At 39.4% G+C, this 10,629-nt stretch overlaps 4 protein-coding genes across 6 annotated transcripts in view; 2 read left to right on the top strand and 2 right to left on the bottom strand.

Moving 5' to 3' along the window:
• LOC105160445 (uncharacterized membrane protein YjcL) overlaps positions 1–1,107 on the bottom strand; it is a 3,462-nt gene extending 2,355 nt beyond the window's left edge. For both annotated transcript variants that reach the window (XM_011077815.2, XM_020693593.1), the window contains exons 1-2: positions 545–1,107; positions 170–396 (exon numbers count right to left, since the gene is read on the bottom strand). In XM_011077815.2, coding sequence (XP_011076117.1) covers positions 170–396; positions 545–822 — 505 coding nt within the window. In that variant the 5' untranslated portion in view covers positions 823–1,107. The remainder of the gene's footprint in view (positions 1–169; positions 397–544) is intronic.
• Positions 1,237–4,012, bottom strand: LOC105160444 (uncharacterized membrane protein YjcL). The gene is made up of 6 exons (XM_011077814.2): positions 3,510–4,012; positions 3,165–3,391; positions 2,928–3,038; positions 2,282–2,437; positions 1,925–2,166; positions 1,237–1,709 (listed from the first exon to the last, which is right to left on the bottom strand). Exons 1-6 carry the CDS (start codon positions 3,815–3,817, stop codon positions 1,386–1,388), a joined length of 1,368 nt encoding a protein of 455 aa, XP_011076116.1. The 5' UTR covers positions 3,818–4,012; the 3' UTR covers positions 1,237–1,385.
• LOC105160443 (probable receptor-like protein kinase At5g24010) lies at positions 6,033–9,190 on the top strand. Its single transcript, XM_011077813.2, has one exon. The coding sequence runs from the start codon at positions 6,393–6,395 to the stop codon at positions 8,874–8,876; it is 2,484 nt and encodes an 827-aa protein (XP_011076115.1). The 5' UTR covers positions 6,033–6,392; the 3' UTR covers positions 8,877–9,190.
• Positions 9,624–10,629, top strand: part of LOC105160441 — a 4,090-nt gene continuing 3,084 nt past the window's right edge. For both annotated transcript variants that reach the window (XM_020693577.1, XM_011077811.2), the window contains exon 1: positions 9,624–9,770. In XM_020693577.1, coding sequence (XP_020549236.1) covers positions 9,636–9,770 — 135 coding nt within the window. In that variant the 5' untranslated portion in view covers positions 9,624–9,635. The remainder of the gene's footprint in view (positions 9,771–10,629) is intronic.

Below are 10,629 nucleotides of genomic sequence, written 5' to 3'. Positions count from 1 at the left end.
GAACAATAAACATCAATATCTAGTACCATCAATTCGGTTCACATCAATTGGGTTCACAAGATACTGAACCTATGCTTAATATTCAAAAACTTCAATAATAATGGAAGAATTAGGATATTAATTGGACCCATTTAGAAACAATGTATCCTCAGGAAGTGAAGAAACACACCTGATCCTAGCAAGAAAGCCAAGAACAAAGTCCCTGTTGTCCGTATGACTTGCTTTAAATCAGCTCTAAATAGCAGCAACGGTATAGTTACCGGCAGTAGATACTTAAAAACGACAGAATACGCCGGTGCATCATGTGGAATAATTCCCAGATTACTGGCAGCAAGCCCCACTAGAATACTTACTAGTGCAGCACTAACCATGCTGCCAATCTTCGTCTTCTCTGACCTTCAGTCCATAAACCCCACATCCAAGAAACAATTCTCAGTACGCATTTTTTTCACATACCCAAAACCCAAGGCTTGAAATCTTTTAATCAAGCATAAAACACAGGCAGGCGAAATACAACAAAACACGAGTAAAAGATTTAAATTACCAGAGACCAAAAGTGCCGGTAGCGAAAAGGGAAGCCCACAAACCCCAGTGATCATCAGGAGAAACCACAGGCGAGCCATTCGAATGAGAATTTACAGTTAAAGAACCGTTGAGAGATCTGTTCTTGTGAAAATTCCTGTTCGATGAATGCGACATAGTATTTGCTAGCTGTTTGCTCGGTACCACGACGCCATTAAAGAATCCACAGAAGGGTGACCGCAATGGAGAAGAAGACGAGAGTATGGGTTGATGCAACGGCAGAGTCGCTGAGTATGCCATTAGCTTGCGAGCTTTCACTGTGCTGTGATGATTTAGCGACTTTGCCAAGGTTTATGATTGTAGTACTACGTTATCAACTCCCTGTGTCCCAGGATCAGACAAATTTCAACTGGGCCACGTAGTATTCAGTCAGAATCTAATCGGTAAACAATATCAGTACTCAAAGAAAATATCCCGAGGATAACAAAGTATCAAATTTTTATACTTATACAGTTCCATTGTATCTTGGTGCACCAGACATATGCTCCAACTGTAGTGGATTGTAATTATATAGATGAGTTGTTTAGTCTAGAATCCAGAGATTAATGCATCCAAGAACTGAAACAGGGGGGGTTCACTATTCTTGGAGAGGCTGTTATGAATAAATACAACAAGAACAGTAGTAGATTTGCCACTGCCCATTATGAACAAGCATTGAATTGAATGCAGATTCGTATCAATAAATAACTAGAGCTGGAAGGTTTGATCAATAGCAGTTCTTCGACCAATACAAGGTTACAATTTTCCCTGAAGTTAAGCTTTATTATTCTCGTGTGGAGTTGTGTAAAAGGGTTGCCCCAAGTTTACATGAATTTCAAGACAGCTTGTCCGAAAGCTATGCCAAGAAAAGTTGCGATTGCAATGCCAAATATGCCGGCAAGAATCCCTGGAACAACTAAAGAACTCCATCCCTTTGCTGTGGCCATACCACAAGCCGTTGTAGGACCTCCCACGTTTGCGTTTGATGCCAGGAGCAGTAACTTGAGGTCAAACCGCAACAACTTCCCCAATCCAAGAATGATGGCGAGATGGACTCCTATCTGGACGAGAGCAAACAAGAAAATGCTGGGTGCTGTACTGATAACGCTCCTGATGCTCCCGCTTGCACCAATGACAGCAAAAAACACCTGATTTTGTTCAAATGTTTCATAGTTAGTTAAAGCTTTTCAAGAAAGTGTTAAGATTGAATTCCATTTTCCTTCAGATCCTAACCAATAGAATGCAAAAAGAAATTGAAGAAATATGAAAGCTAACACTCTTCATGGAAATTAAGGAACGAATGACTGAATACATGAAGAAAACCAACTTAAAATCAAAGAGAAGTAGGTGTTTGATGGCTGACCTGCATCAATATCAGTGCCATAGCTTCACCAGAAGGAGCAAGGTAAGCAAACTGATTTGGTAACATGGTTGCTAGAATAACAACGATAGCCGTAATGGTTGGAAGGGTAGCTCCCTGAATCCCTAAATAATTGGTCAAGAAACTAGCACTTTTGCATATGATAAAGGATACAGCAAGTGCAGTTGCAGTCTGCAGTACAGGTAGCTTGTTACTGGATTCTGATTCCTCATTAAGTCCACCATCTACCACAAGGGGATACAATTACAATTTTCTAGCTCAAGATACATAGTTGGAAATCAAAGCCGTGCATTCAAAAGTATCTAAAGGCTTTAATGGATTTAGAAGAGTAACACCCACCAGTTGTTGAGGTTGCAGATTCAGCAGGTATTTTTGATGCCAATGCAAATAATGTGGTAAAATATATTGCACAAATAACATTGTCTGCTGCTAGTCCAGCAGCTAAAACTGAAGGAGTGACTTCAAGAGCTTCAGATATGGCAACATAATTTACAGCTGCGCAACAAATAGAATTCATCTGTTACATATAATATTAGACAGATAAACACAAATCTTCATTGCGCACAATAACAAGAATGATGTTGACTTGAGGCCAGGTACCATAATACAAAATGAACGACAGTAGCAGAACCCAACCAAACAGCCAATCCAAGAATGTAGGCAACAGCTAACAATGCGAATTTGAAGATATGTAGCAACAACTTCTATGAAGCATATATCAGAATACAATCTGAATCGAAATATATAAATAATGGTGCATCCGAATATCTCCAAAAGAAAACCGGTTTGACCTACATTCATTTAGAAAAGCATCCAGAGGAATCCTCCAAAATATAATACATGTTACTTAATGCAGTTATTATGCTGATCATAATAGAACAAAGGCAAGATATATGAGTACATATTTTCAACTGGACATCTACATTAACTTCCAGGACAAACGTTATTTCAAGAATCAAAACTAAGGTAATTACTACTAGATTACCTCCACCAATATGCCTTCCCATTAAAGCAGCTGCTATCTTCCAACCGTCTTGACCAAGTGATCGCATAGGCACCAACAGGAAAGCCACGGCAGTCCCCGCTGTTGTCGCAACTGTCACACAACCACAGAAAATTAATATGAAAATAACAAATTAAAGAGCTATTCATCAACCACACGAAAAGATCAGAACTTTTACCAAAGTTCAGTAATGTTGCACGTGATTACTTGAAGAACTACCTGATCCAAGCAAGAAAGCTAGGAGCAGTGTGCCAGTTGACCGTATAATCCGGCGCATATCAGCCCTGTATAGCAGCAATGGAACAGCCAATGGCAGCAGAAACTCCAACACAACTTTATAAGCTGGCGCTTCACTTGCTATGATTCCCAAATTACTTGCTGCAAGACCCACCAAAATACTCACCAGTGCACCACTCAATGCACTCCCAATCTTGGTCTTCTCTGACCTTCAATATAGAAGCACATAATGAAAAATGAATAAGAGCAAGAAGGAGAGTCAGAAGAAATTCAAATTAAAAAACATGAATAGATAATCCCATTTTCTCAAGAACAGATACCATTTACCAGATGCCAAAAGCACCAGTGGCAAAGAGAGCCGTCCAGGTTCCCCACTGATCTTGCGGAGAAATGATGGGGAAATTCAACTGCGATTTAGCAACTACACTTCTGGCTACATTCTTGGGATTTGTGTTCGGAGATAAGTTCAGGGATCTATCTTTGTTAGAAGAAGAAGTTAGTAGAGAGAAATCTTGAATTAATGGGCTACGAGCAGTTGGAATCTGGGAGGGCTTCTGGTGGGAAGCGAAACGTGACCGCTGCAGTGGCGGCGGATGGCAGTTAATGGGCTGGGAGAAAAGAAGCTTTAAAGCCATCCTCTGGCGCAGCGGTTGAGCTGAGTGGAGGAGAAACAGAGCTCACAGTTGGGAATGCCCAAAAGGTTCAACTGTTGTTGCAATTACTTCCTTTCTTGCATGAAGACAACTTCGTCTCAAGGGGACAAGTCTGATGATCAGCTGGATCACAAGACTCGATTTTTAACTTATTTAAGATTGAGGAAAAATGCAATCAAAATTGTGATATCGAGTCTTATATGAAAATAAATAGTGATTTATGTTTTTATATTTTTTAAAATAAAATAATTTACCTGTTTTTAAAAGTGGGTCTAAACTACGGAAGTAGCGATTTTAACTTTCGAGTGAAACTTGACGGTGCAAATGCAATTGTAATGGACCGAAGCCCATCCAGCAAGAAGTCCAGTTGGAGTCCAATGGGCCTTCCAATTGCTGTAGGATCATCAAATCGGGTCCAACTCCTATTAATATGCTCCCGAATACGAATCCGAATCCAAGTCCACCAATGAGCTTTTATATATAGAAGAAAAAACCTTAACATTGGAAAAATGGATTTTCATCGTACTATATTGTTACATATACAACTGAAGTAACTCATTTAAGAACTTTGTTAAGATAAAGTGCTGCTCTACGACACCAAACTCCTTTTACTATGGGTCGGTAGAAGAACATCACACGTCATTGCAGTCCAGTACAGCTACGCAATTCAAGAATCTAACCAACAACAATTGGTGTTCTTCAAAGTCTTTAATATGAGCCGGGGAAAGGACATCATACATTAATGAAATCCTAATGGTTTCAATTTAAAGATCTGAATCATAATAAACTGTAATATCTTACAAGATTTGACAAAGATTATTTTTAGGTGAAATTTCAAGAATTGAAAGGTGAAGCTGACATCATGTGCAATGTGCCAACTTTATGAACACTATCTATGGTGACACAGAATTGGGAAATTGGCAGCCATCACATCTCAGTCTAGTCTAGAGGATTCAGATTCAATGCCTAATGCCTTAGGCCCACCACCAAACAAGAGATAAGAACCAAGTCTTTTGCCAAAATCAAGAATTGAAAAAGGAAAGAAATAGCAAAGGCACTGTGCTTAGCTTGAAAGCATTATCAGCAAGGCTCCATTAAGTCGACATATTATGGAATAAAGCAAATTAAGATTGTGGGATGGTTGTTTGATGTTGCACCCATAAGGTAGTTGGTGACACCCAGGATACTCATTAAATTAGTGGGCAAAATAGTAATTTTACAGGTGCGGTAGGCAGCCAAGTATATATATACTGTTAGTTATTGAAGCACACTCAATATGTATATATAATTTTAAATGTATACCAATATAATATTATTAATAAAAGAATCTCAAAAGATGATAATTCTGTGTAAGAATAAGGACAGTTGAGGATATTTTAGTCCTTGCATATTATTTTCACCAAAAATAGTTACACTAACTCCCTTACCTTAATAAACAGTATGAGTCGTGAATTTTTCGTTTATTCTTATCATGGTTTTTTCTTCTTTTCTTCCAGAAAATTCGACCAAGTTTGTCATCTGCCAATACTGAAGTTAAATGTTCCTGGAATCTTATCCGTTAAACTGCATTTATGCTGTCTGTGAAAACGGTGTGGATTTTGTTTGTATTTGAGGACCAACATCACAAGCAGAAGAGATTCATCTGATTGCTGTCAATGTCTTTTTACTGTTTCAGTAATACTATAACAACTGTAAGAAGTGATCAGTGATTAAAAAATGACCTGTTCCTTTATAAAAAACTGATCAGTAGTTTGTAATATTAGATTTACTCTCCCTCTTGCCATATAATATCCATTAACACCTGCAAATACTTAATGGCACTCTTCCTAAAAATGGTAAAATAATGATTAAACTAATCCCATAATTACACAGAGTTCTCTGCAGACACAATGTGGGTAGTTACAGTAATGATGATAATGGAAAATTGTGTGTTCTTGACAAGTTCTTGAGGGCTACTGCTACTTATCATACTGGCAGTCTGGCAGTGAATCCAGAGGAAAAACTTGCTTAATATGTAGAACTTAATTAATTATCAAGAATCAGATGAAAGGAACCCTACAAAGAAATTCAAGAATCTGGGGTGGTGTCATTTAATGTCCATTAAAATCTGCACATGCAAAGCTTCATTGGTCAAACTTTCTGCTGTTTCTTGAATAGGCCTTTTTATCTGTTTGGACAATGAATTGTGGGTTTTTTTTTCACTGCAGAGATGGTCTGTGTATTATATTTATGACCCCATCAGTTGAATTTCTGAGGTTTAAAAGCAAACCGTTCATCTTTCACACTTAGATTTTTCCTGTCATCCATTTCATGAACAGTGATGCTCTCTTGAAGAATCCAAGATTTTTTCTTCTCTGGGCTATAAAGATTAAAGCCCTTTCCTTTCATTTAACCGTGTTCTTGCTCCAGTTATCAGCATCCCTTTTTCTTAAAGTTCAATTCTTGTGTCATTTTCGGAGAATTCCTGTGATTTTTCTTGTTTCATAATTTCTTCTCATATGCTCAGTGTAATGCATTCTTAGAGCCATTCTTCAGAAACCCACAAGATTGAACAGTTATGGGAGCAAAATTTCTTCAGTTTCTGGTTTTAAGTTTCTCTACTTTCCTTTTCTCAACTGCTTTCACACCCCAAGATAATTACCTCATCAACTGTGGATCGAACGCTCCTACGGTAGTTGTTGATAACAGACACTTTGTTTCAGACAAGGGTTCAGGTTATCTATCAGAAGGTAAATCATTTTCTCTCACAAATCCTAAAACATCTCCCATCTCTCCTGTACTTTACAGCACAGCTAGAGTTTTCACTTCTGCTTCAAGCTATGCTTTTAATATCAAGAGTGTCGGGACCCATTTGGTGCGTCTGCATTTCTCTCCTTTTAGTTCAGGGAATTATGACCTCAAGAATGGAAACTTTGATGTTTTGGCAAATGGGATTTCCCTTTTGAGCAATTTTGGTGCTAACTCTACTGTTCTTAAGGAGTTCTTCTTGATGGTGGATAAAGAAGAGCTTGAGATTTTGTTTACTCCTGCTAGTGATTCCAGTCTTGCTTATGTAAACGCAATTGAAGTGTTTTCAGCACCCAAAGATTTTTTCATTGATGCTGCTGGGATAGCATTGATTAGTCCTGATGGGATTCAAGAATTTAAGCAGAATGTTTCATCCCAGATTTTAGAAACTGTTCATAGGATTAATGTTGGGGGTTCGATGTTAACACCATTTAACGACACGCTTTGGAGAACCTGGATTCCAGATGAAGATTTTCTTTACTTCAAATCTGCTGCTAAAATTGCTCGGACCACTGATCCCCCGAACTACCAACCGGGTGGTGCAACTAGGGAGACTGCCCCTGATAATGTGTACATGACTGCACAGCAAATGAATATAGTAAATAGAAGTTTGAATTCTCTGTTCAATATAACTTGGGATTTTCCTGTTAGACCGGGGGAGGATATGCACTTTGTTCGCCTACATTTCTGTGATATTGTTAGCGTTGCACTTAACACGTTGTACTTCAACATATACATAAATGGGGTCACTGCATACAAAGATGTGGACTTGTCTGTGCTTGCATTACATCAGCTTGCTTCTCCTTATTACATTGATTTCGTTGTAAAAAACGCTAAAGGTTCTGGTGTAGTACGGGTTAGTGTTGGTCCTTCTGAACTGAGTGCTACTTTGAGGAAAAATGCTCTTCTTAATGGGGTGGAGATCATGAGAATGGTGAATTTTGTAGCTTCGCCAAGAAGGTCTAAGAAAAAAAGTTTGTGGATTTTGGTGGGTTCAGTTATTGGAGGAATTTTCGTCCTGGCTTTGGCAGTTGTAGCAATTTTGGCCTTACTCAAATGCAGAAAGAGAAAACCAAAACAGAAAACGAGACGTGCTGAAAGTGCAGGTTGGACTTCTCTGCGTGTATACGGTGGCAGCTCACAGGCCACAGCATCTGAAGGAACTGCTCTTGCTTCTCCTGGTCCTTATGGATATTTTGGTCTGAAGATTCCCTTTGCTGATATACAGTTGGCTACAAATAATTTTGACAAGACTCTGCTAATTGGATCTGGCGGTTTTGGCATGGTCTACAAAGGGGTTCTTGGCGACAACATAAAGGTTGCTGTGAAACGAGGCATGCCTGGTTCCAGGCAAGGACTCCCAGAATTCCATACGGAAATAACTGTTCTGTCAAAAATTCGCCACCGGCATCTTGTTTCACTTGTTGGCTACTGTGAGGAGCAATCTGAAATGATTCTTGTCTATGAGTATATGGAGAAAGGGCCACTGAGACACCATTTGTATGGTACAGATTTACCACCTTTGTCTTGGAAGCAAAGGCTTGAAATATGCATTGGTGCAGCTAGAGGTCTTCACTATCTGCACACAGGTTCTGCTCAAGGGATCATCCACCGTGACATCAAATCAACCAACATTTTGCTTGATGAGAATTACGTGGCTAAGGTTGCTGATTTTGGTCTCTCAAAGTCCGGACCATGTCTGAACGAGACTCATGTAAGCACTGGTGTAAAAGGCAGCTTCGGCTACCTAGATCCTGAATATTTCCGGCGACAGCAGCTTACTGATAAATCAGATGTTTACTCATTTGGGGTCGTGCTGTTCGAGGTTCTGTGCGCTAGACCTGCTGTGGATCCATTACTGACCAGAGACCAAGTGAACTTAGCCGAATGGGCAATGGAGTGGCAAAAGAAAGGGATGATCGAGCAAATCGTGGACCCTCATCTCAAAGATCAGATAAAACCAAGCTCTCTGAAAATATTTGGTGAAACAGCTGAAAAATGTCTGGCTGAGTATGGTGTTGATAGGCCGACCATGGGTGACGTCTTGTGGAATTTGGAATACGCGTATCAGCTTCAAACAAACGGAAGGAAAAGGGAAGAGCACAGGCCCACAGATGTTACGTCAGATGATCCACGAACACCTATGGTTGTTCCATCAGGCCGTGCTGGCATTGACGGGAATTGTGATGATGGTACTTCGGACATATCAACGAGCGGTGTTTTCTCCCAGCTGATAACCAATGAAGGCAGATAGACACCACGAATAGACAGAGTAAAATAAATAGTTTCCACATATTGATTGTGGAGGAAGGAATTCTTCCTAAGGAATTTCTTGCTAGATATTTCAAGTTTCTTGTTACTTGCTGTTTTTGGACAGCCATCATACTCTTTCTTGAATTCAACTCACGCATGGATAATATACCATGTGTTTGAACTTGAGATCACTCTTTCAATTGTCTTAGGATGATTTTAGTGTTCTTGACAATGTGTAATGAGGATCTCAGACTCTCCGCAGTTGTAGCACTCAACAGGTTTTCCAGTTTTATCTGACAAAAATGTATTCTTCTAGTTCTTGACAAAGAACGTTGTTGTTACTATTAGCGTAAAAATTTGGTTAAAAAGCAGCATGCAGAGTAGGAATCTTCAAATGCAGTGGCGCAAATTGACGCTGAAATTTCGCGGACAGGACGTTGCCGCGACGGCCATTGTCCCGTGAAGCGTCCTTGAGTGTGTGACGAGGTGCTGATCCAACGTAGATGTGGCGTGTGCTTGATGATGACGTTGTGCTGACTGTTGCTGATCTGGAAGGATTTTGTGATTCCCCTTTCTGCTCAAAATCCCATTCTTCTCTTAATATTCGCCAATTTGAATTCCCGTAATGCAAAATATTCCAACATACTGCACTATTTGTTCAACCATTTCAACTCATTCAAAATTGGAAGTAGAAAATCTTAGAAATTGTCGTGGGCTTAGGGTTTTGAATTGAGTAGAATTTGAGGGTACTGAATTGAGGATGAGGGAGGTGATCCTCCATGTATACGACGTGACTAATAGCGGTTATGACAAAACGAACAACACAATTATGCAGATCAACAAGATTTTCAAAGATGGGATTGGTCTCGGTGGCATCTTCCACACCGCTGTTCAGGTTCTTGAATCCTTCTCGTTGTTTGTGAATAAAGTTTGTGTGGGCGTACTTGTTTCTGTGCTTGATTTCTTGAATGGTACTTTCTCGATGAATTGGTAGATTTTTAATGCTCCAAGTATCTTGATTTCTTTCGACTGTGGCTCAAGAATTAGTTGCATGCTGGTCTGGAACATTGGAGAAGACCACATGAACAATTGTTAAGATACTGAGATTTGAAGAACATAGAGAATGAGATTTCAATAATGAATTGCCAGATAACTGAGAAACATGAAAAAGTTTGTTAAATGAAATGAACAAATCTCAAAACTAAGGGTAATTGTCCATACAGTTGATGAGAAATTGAAAGGAGAATTCACTTGCAACTAATAAAAAATTTCTTATTTTTCATTTGTGGACCTTTGCCCACAGTGAAATGCTATTGGATGCAATTGAAGAAAGCCAGTAGCCGCGAATCAAACCTGAATAAAGTATTTTAGACTTAAATAACTTGATTCAAGTTCCAGTTTTATCTGACATCTATCATAAACCATCGATTTCCATGGGGACCTATAATGGAAGCGCCACCCCAACTAGAAAACAGGCCCTAGTATATCAATGCATACCAGGACAACCTAGGAAAACTCAGAGCAGGTGTAGTAAAAAGGGCAAGTTGGTAACATTAAATTACTAAGGCGCTCGGGCTACCTCAGGCTACTTCACCTAAGCAATTCCCATATCAGTTACACAAGAATTTCTAGTTCTTGCAGCATTTGATTGAGTTTGGCATGAAAATGTCATCTATCTCTGACTTGAGGAGCTACTTTAGGCACGAAAAGATTTGGAGCCCTTTACCCCACTCCCAAAGGGTTAAAAAGTTCTA

The sequence above is a fragment of the Sesamum indicum genome, linkage group LG4, assembly GCF_000512975.1.
Source record: "Sesamum indicum cultivar Zhongzhi No. 13 linkage group LG4, S_indicum_v1.0, whole genome shotgun sequence".
Lineage (NCBI taxonomy): Eukaryota > Viridiplantae > Streptophyta > Magnoliopsida > Lamiales > Pedaliaceae > Sesamum > Sesamum indicum.
The sequence above is the reverse complement of the archived record's forward strand: the minus strand, read 5'-3'. Positions and strand labels throughout refer to the sequence as shown.